At 42.8% G+C, this 14448-nt stretch overlaps 1 protein-coding gene across 6 annotated transcripts in view; it reads left to right on the top strand.

The window, feature by feature from the left end:
* The window catches only part of Cacna2d3 (calcium voltage-gated channel auxiliary subunit alpha2delta 3), an 839385-nt gene that overhangs the window by 656353 nt on the left and 168584 nt on the right, over positions 1 to 14448 (top strand). For all 6 annotated transcript variants that reach the window (XR_010050128.1, XM_063257292.1, XM_063257291.1 and 3 more), the window contains 5 exons: positions 1516 to 1561; positions 1692 to 1789; positions 4038 to 4131; positions 7092 to 7187; positions 12518 to 12639. Coding sequence is in view for 5 of the 6 variants with exons in the window: in XM_063257292.1 (XP_063113362.1) it covers positions 1516 to 1561; positions 1692 to 1789; positions 4038 to 4131; positions 7092 to 7187; positions 12518 to 12639 (456 nt within the window). In the remaining variant the exon portion in view is untranslated. The remainder of the gene's footprint in view (positions 1 to 1515; positions 1562 to 1691; positions 1790 to 4037; positions 4132 to 7091; positions 7188 to 12517; positions 12640 to 14448) is intronic.

A 14448-nucleotide genomic window follows, 5' to 3' on the forward strand; every position in this document is an offset into this window, starting at 1 on the left:
AGTGAATAAAGAACAGAGAGAAGGCTGGAAGAAGGGAGGAAGGGAGGAAAGAAGGAGAAGAGTGAGGCAGGAAAGAAGGGAGACAATATGAAGAAAATATGGATGGGCGGATAGGTTATCGTAGGGATTCATCCCTGTCTTGTGGAGTTTAAAAGTTGTGTAATATTACCTGTACTGTACAGGTAATAAACTCAGAGTTGATTTGACATTTCCAAGGTATTTTAACTTATGTTCAGTCTAGTATATCTACCACTCCAAGCGTGATTGTGTAGTGTTTTCCTGTTTATTTCATGTGTCTTTATTTGAGGAGAAAATTGGAGATCTGAGTACAGGGAGGTACTACTAACCATCTAGGAAAGTGACCTTCTGAAACAGGCTATTAAAGTGCCCACGAGGGCCATTCAGAAGTGTATGCCCACCTACTGAAATCAGGAGACTGGAGGATACAAGTGAAAAGAATGACTTCATAGGGTGTCTGGGGCTCTTTGGTTTGCTATAATGGAATATTTGAGACTGACTCATTTATAAAGAAAAAAATTTTATTTACTTCACTATTTTGAAGTCTGAGCATCCAAGATTGGGTGACCCCATCTGGGAAGCCTCTGATGAGGGTCTTCTGGATGTGTCATAACATGGCCGAAAAAGTAGAAAGGGAAGTTACCACCTACAGAAAGGGCACCCAGGCAAGTGAAGAAGCAAAAAGCAGAGAGCGGCCAGAAGTACTCTTTTATAGCAATCTGATCCTATAGTATCACCCAAGTTCTGTGGGAATGATGTTACTCCCTTCTCATGCCCTAACTGCCTATCAGTATATTCACACTGGTCACCAAACTTCCAGCATATGCACCTTGGGGGAACAGGCCATGTCCACACCAAACCACAAGTCAAAGCAACCTGGAGGTTCTGTAAAATCTTCCTGATACCCTGCAAGCCCCAGCTCTCCTGGTTCCCTTACCAGACAGATGATGCACTTACTAAGGCTGCATAAGAACTAGTAATTCTTGCTAGTCAAAAACAGTTGAGTACGGACCACTTCATATCGTTCACCCTATACTTCACCCTCACCACTCTTCACCAGTTAGGGATTATTATCACTCTTACTTTGAACGTGAAAATACTGACATTTAGAAAAGTAAAGTAGCCTGCTCACGTCACAAGGATGAAGTGTGTAGTGCACTTCCCAATTCCAACTACATGAAACTCCAGGGTCGCTGATTCTGAACATCTGCAGCTTCCCTCCAAGGACTCATTGCCGGGTCATTCACTTCCCAGGGGTGAGCGTTTCCATGGGATAAAGGGTTGAACAAGGTGGCAGGGCTGGTAGAGCGATGTGGAGATGGGGAGGTGTCTGTGCAGAGAATTTTCCCTCCGTCTGAATTCCTCCTCCCATGCTGATCCCTTGGGATCGACGTTTACCCTAACCCACCTCACAGCCATCCCCTAGAACATTTGGGGCACAAAGGAGAGTGAGTGAGAGCAGCACTAATTTATGAACCTCTTCTCCTTGACCTCCAGGCCTGCACGACTTAGAACACCCCGATGTGTCCTTGGCAGATGAGTGGTAAGAACTCAACGGTCCTTTATCAGCATTGTCACCTCCTTTGCTTTTTAATTGTTGGGACTCTGAGTCCCATTTTCCTGATTCTGTCAGTGTTCATACATTCTTGTTTTGGGCCTGGTCCTGTTCTTAGGTCCTACTGCAACACTGACCTGCACCCTGAGCACCGCCATCTGTCTCAATTAGAAGCCATTAAGCTCTACCTCAAAGGCAAAGAACCTTTGCTTCAGTGTGAGTGCGCGGTCAGAAGCATGCTGTGTGTGCAGGGGGTGGGGGTGCACTAAAAACCATTGCTGCCTCAGTTTTCAGGAAAAGCTCTAATTTGGCAGAGACTGTCCGTCACAGGATATCTGGCCAAATAATCATCCCATGCAAGGCCCACACAAGGCTCCCTAAGAATCTGTTTCTCCAAGGATGGAGTTAGCAAGGGCTGCTGTTGCTTGTGTTTGCGTATGTGACACTTCCTCTGCTCCTACTGTGTGAGCCCTGGGGGAGCTCAGGGAGTGAGAAATGGCCAGTGCTGGTGTTGAGAGGGGACACAGCAAGCTGGATGCTCCTCTAAGGCAGGCGCACACCAACTTGTGGTGCTTGCCATGTGTGACCTTAGGAGCAGTCCCATAGGAGGCTACTACAGGGCACCCTCATGGGACTGATTTACTTTTGAGGATATGTGTTAGTAGAGAAGGCACAAATCCATCTTAGAGGAGCCCAGTTTTTCATTTTCTTTTGATGTTGAATTATATATTATTTTTATGAATTTATTATATATATTAGAAAAGCAAAAGTAAAGACGGAATGTTTTTCATTGACATGAAGCTTCTTATTATTTTGCCATACTTTCTTCAGGATTTTTTGGGGGGATCTTTTTGAGACAGGAAGTTCAGACTGACCTTGAGCTCATTTTGTAGCCCAGACTGGGGGCCTGGCTTGGTTCGGGTATTTTCCAAGGGAAAAACATTACAGATAATACTGAAGCCCCTGGCTGTCCTTGCCCTGTGGAGTTCCTTCAGAGAGAATGACGTTCCATGTCTGTCCATCATTCTCTTGTATTTTACACTATTAATACTTAGATATGTTCCATAAACAATATATACAACATTATTTTCATTTTTTATGTGTTAAATGTTACAATATGACAAATTGATCATCTCTAATCCCCATATCTGAAATCTAAAATGGCCCCAATCTGAAACTTTTTGAGTGGCACTGTAATGCTATGGGGAAAAAATCCATATTGTGGAACTTTGTTTTATGTACAAAATTGTTTAAAATGTCTCATGAAATTCCATCCAGGCAATGTTACAGAGGTATATGTAAATCTCATGTTTAGACTTAGTTCCTTTCCCTAAATGATCTCAATCTCATTATGTATGTGCAGTTATTCCAGCATCTCCAGGACTGAAAAATCTGAAACCCTTCTGACTCCAAGCATTTCAGACAAAGGATACTTAACCTGTTTATTTGAAGAATAGTGTTGTATGTATTAATACATACAATATTATAACCTCATATATATGGAATAGAGTTGTTTTCATTCATCAAATTTTTGAAATTTGTGTTGGTCATTTATTTCAATTACATTTGTTTGAATTACTTCATAGAATTCCATTATGTGTGTCTTAATTTAGGCATCCTTTTTGATGACCAGTGAAGTTGCTTCTAGGTTTTGCTTTTCAGCAAAGTACCTTTGCTTTTGTTGCTCCCAGTCAAGGTAAAACCTGTCCTGAACCAGGATAGGCTCTCTCCTCTGCAGAAAGAGAGAGAATTCTAGGAAGTGCTCAGATTTGGGATCTTCTCTTGCCCCATTCCATGGCCCTTTCCTCAGAGTTTCCAGGAGTCCTTTGGACAGGGACAGATATTCCCTTTAAAATGAAAACAACATTTTTGTTTGTTTGTTTAGACAAGATCTTGCTGTATAGTTTGGGCTGGCCTTGAACTCACTATGTAGCCCAGGCTGGCCTCAAACTTACAGCATTCCTCCTGCCTCAGCCTCCCAAGTGCTGGGATCACAGCTGTGCACCTCCATTCCCAAGGGGAAGCAATTCTTAAATGGTCACCGATAAGGGTCCCAATAGTCATTAAGTCATCTCACAGCCATCTGGGAGCAGGATGCTCTGCAGATGGTCATGCAGAGATGGGCATGACTAGGACCAACTTTCTGAGCAGCACTGGCTTCCAGGCTCCAGGTCTGAAACTCGGTGTGCTGAGCCATGGCGTGAACTGCATGAGGTGAAGAGCCGAAAACTGAAGCAGGAGACAACCAAAGCTCTAGATTTTCTCTCCTGTAGTCCAAATGATTCGGCCAGCCCTGTACTTCTTGCATATCAGGTGTCAGACTGTGGCGTATTTTCCAGCTGGTGGGAGGTTAACTCATAAAGCAACATACTATAAAGATGTAACAGATACTACAAAAATAGCTGGTGAGTCCCTCTCCTTGGGGCCTGGCCAAAGCCATCTTCTCTTCCGCCCTTCACGACAGGTGATAAAGAGTTGATCCAAGAAGTCCTTTTTGATGCTGTTGTGAGCGCCCCTATTGAAGCATATTGGACCAGCCTGGCCCTTAACAAATCTGAGTAAGTGGTTGCATGTGTCTCCCTTTCATGGCCACTTCCACACTGACACTCCAAAATATGGTTATGGTTTAAAGAACTAAACTGTTTTAGGAGCTTGGTGTTAAAGTCCTTTAATTTTCCCTCTAGTTCCAAACCACCAGAGTTAGAGCAGATTAGCAGCGTGGGCTTGGACAGCAAGCTCCTGGCTTTGATATGTAATTTGTTTGAGTTTCAGCGTTAAGTGAAATTCGGTATGTGGAGGTAGGGTGACACTTCAAGGGAGACGGAGGGAATGTTTTGTTTCCTGCCCTGCCACAGCTTTCTCTCCTTTACAGTCTTGAGGGAACTTGGGATCCCAGCCAGGCTGGGTTGTGAGCAGAACTGGGAAGGAGAGGTCTATTTCAGTGTGAGTGAGATTTACCCCTGTGGTTTTATTTGTGAGGTAGGGGATGGGGGAGTGGAAGAAGACCATGGGAGTTGGCATCAGAGACTAACGAGAGAACTGCTGTAGCGTATTATTATTATTATTAACTATTATTTTACATAAGCTATTAAAGAACTGAAATAAGAAAAAAATATAATTCCTTTTTATTATACTTTCTTTTTTTTTTTTTTTTTTGTCTTTTTCATTTTTATCGGTACCGGGGATCCAACTCACAACCGCCTGCTTGCAAGGCAGGCGCTTATGCTGCTGAGCTAAATCCCCAGCCCCTTATTGTACTTTCATGAGATACATCTTTCAGTCTCTTCTTGTATTTACTTTGTTTTACCTTTCTTTCTATCCCTTTTCCATTCATTCTGTTCTCATTTTCATTCACTCGTTTGAGTACTGAGCACCTCAAGCCAGGTGCTGGTGAAATCGAAGCAACACAGACAGGTGTAGACCTTGCCAATGTGGATGGCAGTTTTTGCCACTTTCTGGGGTAGATAGTGTTCTACTATAGTATTAAAATTTGTGACAACCACTCTGAAGAAAAAGTGAAGACGCATGGGCTGTAACAAGACACAGAGCAGAGGAAAAAGGAAGGCACTAGCTCAGAGCTGACGTGCATTCTATTCAGGTGAACAGCAAGTGCCAAGACTGAGTGCTTGACAGATCTGAGGGATTTAAGGATCAACACAGATGATATGAAGACGGCAGGAAGTAATGGCTTGAGGTGAAACCGCGGAAGGACAAATAAACCTTGGAAGTCAGTTTATTACAAATATGGATTTTATACTCAGGGTATCGGAAGACGATTAAAGGCTGTTAAGAAGAGGGCTCCACAAGATCTGCATTTTTAAAAAGATATCTCTCCTGCTACATGGAGAACATAGTGTAATGGACAAGAACAGTAGCGTAGGTTCCTGGGGCGTTGTGAAGGACTGGCCACTTGGACCTGCAGTGGGCACAGACAGAAGAGGTGCATACTTGGTCTACTTCAGAAGAAGGACTCCCAGCACCAGATTATGGGTCTCTGTGTGAGGGCTGGGTGACTGAACTGTCAGGCTCATTCCCAGGCTGACGTCAGGAGCACCTGGGAAGGATGTCGTTTGGGCATCCTAGAGGAAGCACAAGGGACTGAGGAAGATGAAGAGGCTTGAAATGGAACGTGGCTAGAGTTCTTTCTGGACATGGAAACTTAAGACAGTTGAAGTCTCCAGGGTGGAGATCTCAGGTAGATCCAAAGAGAGCCTGACATTTTCATTCTGTTTCAGGGGATCCTGCTTCCCCGCTTGGGTCTTGTTCCCAGGAAGGCTGCAAAAGAAAGCCTTGCCTAGGACATTCTCTGTTGTAGATGTGGAAGTACTTCTTTCAGGTGCTTGTGAAACTCAAAATCTTGGGTAAAAATTGTGATTCATTCCTGACTCATGCTAAGACTTCCTAAAATGGTAGCTTACTATGTAGGGCACATCTGTAACTGACCGGACCACCTGGCTTTCCAGTTTGGTGTAGACTCCAATTAGAAACAAATGCGTTGTGTTGGTTTTTATTCATCCCTTAAATATTTAAAGGTAGTAGTAGCTACCTTCACCAAGAAGCCAATGATCTTATATTGAAGATGGCAGGGATAGTTCTTTAGATCAGATTGCTACTACACATAGGACAGAGAAGGAAACTCAATAATTGCCATTGTCTTCAAATTTTTAGTATTAGAATGAGATTGTGTTTGAGGGAAAATGGCATTTATGTTTTTGAAAGAAGAAATACATATTGCAGATCTCCTAGGAAAAGAATACACTTGAACATAAAATTTGCTTTGCATGTTGAAGTGTTAGATTTAATAAATTTCAAATTTATTTTTCTTCACAAGGTTGTTTTTAGAGTTCTAGGCATGACATCCTACAGGGCTATTGGAAAGAAACCATTCTTTTCTTCATCTCTTTGGGGTTGATGTGAGAATAAGACCTATGGTCTAGTAGAAGTTACAAGTTGGCACCCCTACAATTCCATAGAAATACATCCTTTTCCAGCTGTGTGGAAATCCAGCCCGTGTGATCCTGCAGGCTTGGTCACTGACCTCGCTGCTTTGTTAGTCCCATGGCAGTCTCCACAGATAGTCCCAGAACCAAGAATAGACCTGGTGACACTGAGGCCAAAGCTGATCCTCAGGGCATTCTTTCTCTCCTTCAAGTCCTTCTCATCCTCAGCCTGCTGTCTGAACCTAAACCCAGGTGGACATAAAGATACGGACATGTCTGTAGTTGGAAGTTGCATTTTTCTCATGCAGCTTTCGTTCAATTTTCCAGAAAGTATCACTGTGCATACATTTGACAGGGATGAGGATCTGTAATCTCTGAGTAGTGCGTGTGTGTGTGTGTGTGTGTGTGTGTGTGTGTGTGGTGTATGTGTCAGTGTATGTATGTGTTTCTATAATTCCTTTTCAAGTTCAGGTTTCAAAGCTACGATTTTATAAAACATTCTGTGAGTCTTGAGACGCAAAAGCCATTATCTGCTTACCGTCTAGAAACATCCCCTGAGGTCTGCTGTTCTGTTTCAGGAATTCTGACAAGGGCGTGGAGGTCGCTTTCCTTGGCACTCGCACCGGCCTCTCAAGAATCAACCTGTTTGTTGGGGCTGAGCAGCTCACCAATCAGTAAGTAGGGGGGCGCCTCTGCCGCGGCCCAGCAAGCTTCTGAGATGGGAAACTCAAAGGGAAGCTTATTTCATTGCTTGGTTCCTTCTCCAGTAGAAACAAAATTCAGGCCGCCACAGGCCTGCTGAGACATTCTGTGTGTCCACCTGCTGATTTGCCCTTCCACAGCCCTTTGTTTCCTGGGCTCCTTGGCTTTGCTCTGCTGCCCTGCAGTTTTCTGTGCCTGGTGAGTCACTGCAAGACTTGGAAGATGGAGGAGCTTCTGGGGCAGAAGCCAGAGGGAGGAAACACTGGTCTCTGACACACAGCTCGGGGGCACTCAGCTGTTGGGCAGCAGTGCCGAGGAATTCTTGCCTGTGCCTCTCCATCTGTTGTTTATTTGTTTGTTTGTGTTTTCCTAAACCTCTGTGCCTTTGTCCTTGGCCAGAGGGATTGCAGAACTGCATACCCTAACAGTAGGCTATCAAGTGAGGCAGGGTCCCCTTATACTTCCAGGGTGAGCCCCGGGACCCTGGGCTCAGACTGGCCTGGTCTGGCACCTTGATGCTCATTAAGCCACTGAGCAGCCCCTATGCCTTCAGTGAGCTAGACCCTCCTCAAGTGGAAGTCTTTTCTCCACCCACTTGTAAGTTCTTTCCATTTATTTTCTTTGATACAGATGTACAGTTAGGCCAGGGACAAACAGAGCCTGAAATTCAAAAAGGTTGAGTGTGTTTGCATATGAGTAGATGAGTTCAGTTGTCACCAGGAAATCTCACATATCCTGACCTTCAGGGCACCGGGGTTACATAACCAGACCACAGGCTTGTCACTGCTTTGCAGAGGTCAAACCACGCAGGGCCCAAGGAGGAGATGCTCCCTGCCCCTGGGACCTTGCTCAGCAGTGCTGCCTGCCTGTGAGGTAAAGCCTTGACACCAACCAGAAAAACCTCACAAAACCAGGTCAGATGGGTCAGTTTTTCTATGTTCTGGAGTGCTGGGTTTGAATTCCCATTCTAGAACTTTTGCTGAGGAAATATCACACATTTATCACTTATGAAGTTTGCTGTGGTTATAATTTGATTTTTAAAAGCTCTTAGCCCCGTGACCCCCCACAAGTCTTTCACCAGTGGGAAAGTTCCTAAGAAGGACCAGAAGTGTTAATCACACACTGTTTTCTCCCATGATGGGTCAGAGAGTGAAGCAAGGCCTGAAGACAGATTTTCTAACACTTCGAGGGCATGGATGTTGGTAGTACTAAGAGTTCATCAAACAAATAAAAAAATACAGTAACATGAAGAGCTATGGCCCTTTGCTAGCCTGGAAATAGTATTATTGTGACAGTTTGGATCATCCTTGGGATTGCCGGGATATGCACTTAGCTCGTTTCACTTAGGAACTTTTTTCTGCTCCTCTGAAAAGTGAGGGTTGTGATCTCCATTAGTTATTGTGGAGATTGAAATACCTATAGTGGTGAAACTGCCCGGGGAGCCAAGCAGTATTTACAAATTGTCATCCCTGGGGCACTGCTGCAGCCCAGCATGGGCATCGCTGGCTGTGCGGACGAATAACTCTTTTGTCTCCAGTAAACTCGGATCAATGATTGATGCAGAGACACCTTGACATCTGTTGTTTTAGGGTCTTTCACTTGCCTGTCTCTTCCCCTCAAATGGTATTTATTCAGATTCACCTAGGTAGATACACTCCTTTTGCAAGGAATATAAATGTTTTAGCATCTTTAATTTTTGTTTTTGACTAGTATTAGAGAGAGACCTCAAAGTATTGGACAGAGAATTGGATCATGTAAAATTCATATCCTGGCATTAGTGTGTATCATCGCTAGTTTTCTGCATGGAGATTCCATCTCCTATTCCTTTCCCTTCCACTTGGAAGTCAGTTAGCTATGTTAATGGCCTGTTACTGGGCCATTGTCCCCATCATTCTGTGTCATCAGTTGATGTCTGCTTTACCTGCAGCATCCTCCAGACCAACAGCATCTAGTGGTATTAGTGTTCCCAGTGAATTCACTGTCTCCACAGCACTGAGTTCAAAAGAGGACCATTTCACCTTCAGCTTGAACCACAAAGAAGAAAAGGCCTTCTCAGGATTTAATAATCCCATATATTTATTGGAGTTCATGTTCCGCTTACAAAGACTTCATATTTGATGTTATATAATACTGATGGCATCCCAGTAGACTGCTACTATGCCCCTTTTGTATATGAGAAAATGAGGATTTAGAAAGTCAATCATTTACCAAAGGTCACTCAGCTTTGCCTGTAACCTAGACCTGACTTACATAATACCACAGTAGTCCCTTGGACTCAGAAGTAAGCCGCATCTTTCCTTTTGAGAGGTATTCTTGATCTTCTGTAGAATCAGCTCTCTCCTCATCTTCCTCCAGAATTATTGCTTAGTAGGTGCAGGCAGATTCAATGTCCAAACTGCCTGGCCCTTTTGTATTAATGCCGGAGCTGCAGAGCCCACATGCTTTAGCTCACACTTGCTGCCCTGGACGCAGCATTCTGTCCCCTTGTCTGTGTGTTGCCTTCAGTCCAAGTGAGGACCCCTCATGTCTTCTAATCAAGCTCTCAACCTACCTGCCACGACCCTGAAAAAAGACCTCAGCAGTAACATCAATCGCAGCGTGGCTCTTACCTGGGGTTATCAGCGTTCTATGCCACATAGGTCTGGCATGAGGCCACACAGGCTTTCGGCTCAGCTGTGGCTGTGCCCTGGCACAGTGTGGGTAACTGTCCTTCAAGGGCTAGGAATTAGAGGCCCTCCCCGATCTGTCCATGTCAGCGTCTCAGGTCTAAAAATATTGAAATCAGAATGTCGATATTTGTAAAATCTGGTAATTTTAGGAGCAGGAAACCTTACCACTGACTATGGCAGTGCCAGGAAGAGCTTGTCTGTGTCATTGAGCCTGCAAGTCCACATGTTCAGCATTCTCTGCAGCACAGGGGCCAGAGTGCCTTCTCACCCTATGACTCCTGAGTCAGCTTTCTGGATGAGAGGAAAATGACCAAATTTTTAAGAAGTTTCTGGAGAGGATTCTTGGTTTTAGTCAGTAAACGGATATCGGTAACTATGATCTAGCATCCCATGTTTGTTCTGCTTTGACTGGCAGTATAAAATCTCACAGCAGCATTATCTCAGGGGAGCAGTTACAGAGGCAGGTAGCCATACGACTGAAAGACTGCAAGGGAACTGGAAATCTTAATTAGAAGAGATACAGAAAATTGTTTTAATACTCCAGGAGCTCTCATCTGGATATAAATTTGATTTATCTTGTGTCATTAAGCATAGATATGAATGCCTGCTGAGTGCCTGGCCCTGGGGATACTAGAAAGCATAACATGTCTATCTACCCTTAGAGAAGAATTAGCCATGCTAGTATAACTTACGGGGAGGCAGATTCCAGAGCTAAGAACTTCAAGGGGGTTTCTAGTGAAGTTGGTTTCCTGTCAAAGAAGTGGAGGTGGAGAGAATGCTAGTTGGCCAAACTCTGACACTAGAGAAGTTTTTCTGTATTGAGTGCAAAGTTCATGAAACCAACTAGTTATAACTTTATAGAAAAATTTATCTCCATGTTCCATGTGATCAACCTCCATGCTGCAATTGGCTCTATTGACAATGATGTCATTTCTGGTCCAGATGATCACCTTTTCCCTAACCTATACATTGTTTCCTGATTGGACTCCCTTTGTTTGAGATATCTGCAGAGTTCGGACTAGCCAGACAGCCACTGAATTCTCTGAGTTGTACCATAATGACCAAAGTAAAGTGCTCAGGTACCAGGGTAAAGATGACTCCCTGGAGCTAAGTGAAGTCAACGAACATTTACTGTGACTTTATGGTAGTAGTCCCCTCTTACATGAGGGAGTGTGTCCCGAGACCCTCAGTGGATGTTTGGGTGGTACGTGCCCTGTATGTTGTTCTTTTCTATGTATAAATACCTGTGACAGAGCTCAATTTTATATCCAGGCAGAGTAGGTGATTAACAATAATCACAAATAAAAGGACAATGACAATAATATAATAAAAGTTACATGAATGTGCTCTCTCTTTCTCTGTCTCTCAAATTATCTCATTGTCCATCCTACTTGGATAATGGGAGAGGATAAGAGACCTTCAAGGTGAGATGAAGTGAGGTTGATGCTGTGGGCACTATGATGTAACAACTATGTGTGGATTACATGAACACAAGCACTGTGATACCATCACCACTGGTCTGATAACCCAGTGACTAAGTTCTTAGTGAGAAGGTAGTATATATAGCATGGAAACACTGTACCAAGGTATAATTCACTTCCAGAATGAGCTGGTATGACAGAAAAATTTCATTACATTATTCAGAATGCATACAATTTAAAATTTATAGTAACTGTTTTTTTTTTTAAGTTTTCCATTTAAGATTTTTAGACCATAGTTGACCACCAGTACTTTCTCATTTCTATCAGTAAAAATCTTTTCAGAAAGCAAAACTATTGAGAAGGAAAGACCACTGACTTTTAGTGTTCTGTGGAGGGACGGAGGAACGTTAGCAAAGCTTCTGTCTGCAGAGATCTCAGGAGGCTTGAGGAAGGCATGTAATAATTGTGCAGATAAGGATTAGAAAAACAGAAGGCTGGGGACCCAGGGTGGGCCAAGAATTTGTACTCTGTAGATTCGTGAGCACATAGTATTTGAAGTACACCTTGTTATTGATATTTCAAAATTGTTAAAAGACAGATTTTAATGTCCTTACCACACATTAAAAAAAAGATAAGTTGGTGAGGTGATATATATCTGAATTGTTTCTTTCTATAATATATACGCAGGCCAAATATCACTTTGTACACTGTACAGAACAATTATTTGTCCATTAAACATAAGTTAATAATATTTTTAAAAGAAGATGATCATGACTTTGAGAAGAACAAATGGGAAGAGGAATGTCGGTGGCCTTCTGGCTAAAGGGTACAGCTGGTGAGGAGCAACCATTGAGACCAAAAGAGGAGGAATCCTTAAAGCGTACTAGAGCAGAGAGCAGAGAGATGAGGGAAGAAAGATGCAGAGGTCCTAATATAGCCCACTCTTATGTCCTGTATGCTTTTCCTAAGACCAATGATTTACTACGAGATACATTAGGAAAAACTACTTTGCTTCCTTGGAATCTGACCACAGGGCTTTATAATGATATTTTGGAGCAATATGGGATATATAATGTTGACTGGGGTCCCCTCTGTGTTGAAAAAGGTAAGTGGGGCTCCTAACAACCAATCCTGGTTTTACCTGGCACAGGCTGTTAGACACACTGTGTCTGCCTAGACTGAGCTGACAGTGCTTTTCTTATTCATTTTCAGGGACTTCCTGAAAGCTGGAGACAAAGAGAACATTTTTAATGCAGACCATTTCCCTCTCTGGTACCGAAGAGCAGCTGAGCAGATCCCGGGGAGCTTCGTCTATTCAATCCCTTTCAGCACAGGTGGGCGTCATTGTTGGGAGCCAGGCTCTGTCTGTCTGGTTCTGCTGCCCCTGGCATGGTGCACAGCATGGGGGAGTTGCCTGAATGCATCAGGGAGCCAAGAGCAACCTTCAGAGTTAGTGCTGAGTAGTGGGCCGGTTCTGAATCTGCTGCATAAGAGTGACAGCCCCCAGTAAAATAAAGGTTTTACTTAACCAGACCTTCAGAAGGGCATTTCAGGGAGCAGCACTGATGCGTTTCACTGTGTAGAATTTGAATACTCTTATTTGATTTGTTGTTATGGCCTCAGTTTGGAGAAAGTTCAGCCCTTTTATTAGAATCTTCATCAAATCTTATTTCAAAGGTCCTGCTCCCCATCTGAACAAAACTGGTCTCAACTGATCTGCTGGATCAAAGACCAAGCTTTGTGTAGTCTCTCTGTTGCTGTGACCAATGAGAAGTGTACAGCTGATGGTTTTTCCAAGGATAAGATGCTATGATATTATAAAAAAAATTAAAGTCATTTTCCTCCAAAAAGAACAGAGTACTATCTTATTTCAACTGGTTTGGTTTTTAAATTTTTTTATTAGTAATACAATATATATATATATATATATATATATATATATATTACTAATATATATGTATTATACTAATATATATATTATTACTTATATATATATATATATATATTACTAATAAGGAGCATAATATACTCCTATGTGGAGTTGTTTGTATATATAACACACCTTAATTCCTTTTTTCATCTGCTTTCCTTGCCCCTCCGTCTCTTGATCTCTTTCTCTTCTGAGGAAGATCTGTCTCCCTTTTCCTGTCATGCTTTTCAATTGTCCTTGGCTTTTTCTTGTCTCCCGCATCCAGAATATTTGGTGAGTACTCTGCATAAGGCTCTACTGAGTACTGGACGTTCTACAAGCTGCAGGGCTAAATGAGATCTTGTCCTATTAACTCTAATTACTCCAGAGAATTCAATCTATTGTTATATTTTACATTAGTACCCTTTATACTACCTCTTACCAACACTACTAGCTCAATCTTAAGGGAAGCTTAAGACAGTGTCAAATTCTCTGCCCTGTTCTCACAGGGAACATTTCCAGGAAAAGTGCTCTTGAAACTTGTAGAAGAGCTGTTGGCAAGAATAATCCAATACTTAGTTGAATGAACCCATTAGGAAAATAGTTCCTAACTGATGAAGATACTCAAGGAAAATGTTGAGATTCTTTCCCTTGCCTGGCTTCAGACTAGATCATCTGTCAGGTTTTTATTTTTCTGGTCTAATATTCTTTGAGACTGGTCCTTTGCTGATGGGCTTTTGTGAATGTGTGTGTGTGTGTGTGTGTGCGTGTGTGTGTGCGCACGCACATGTGTGTGTCCTCACATATTATTTTCCAAGTGTCAGAGACTCTTTCTTTATTCTTATTTATGTCACACATCATTTCACTGTTGGACATACTAGCTAAAGCAGGTGAACTTTTTCATTCTGCCTCAAACGTATGAACAATAGCATCATTTTCTATCTTAAGGACTTCCTTTTTGACATAGTTCTACAAAGAAAAACATACAACTTAGCTTGCTGTTCTTCTGGTTCCAACCTGGAGTCATTCAGTTCCTGTTGTGGTAAGAGAGGCTTTTGCCCAGTGCTGTACAGGCAGGGATATGGGGGACAGGTGTCCCTAGACTGCTTCGTACTTCAGTGCGCTTGGAAGTGATAGCCCCTGCTGCTAGTTTGCTTTGTTTTTCCCTGTTTGTCCTGTACAGTAAAACCAAATTCTTACTCATTAAAACTGTTGCTGTACTTTTTGGAAGCAG

The sequence above is a fragment of the Cavia porcellus genome, unplaced genomic scaffold (assembly GCF_034190915.1).
Source record: "Cavia porcellus strain 051 isolate PalLab524CR breed Dunkin Hartley unplaced genomic scaffold, mCavPor4.1 scaffold_10, whole genome shotgun sequence".
NCBI lineage: Eukaryota > Metazoa > Chordata > Mammalia > Rodentia > Caviidae > Cavia > Cavia porcellus.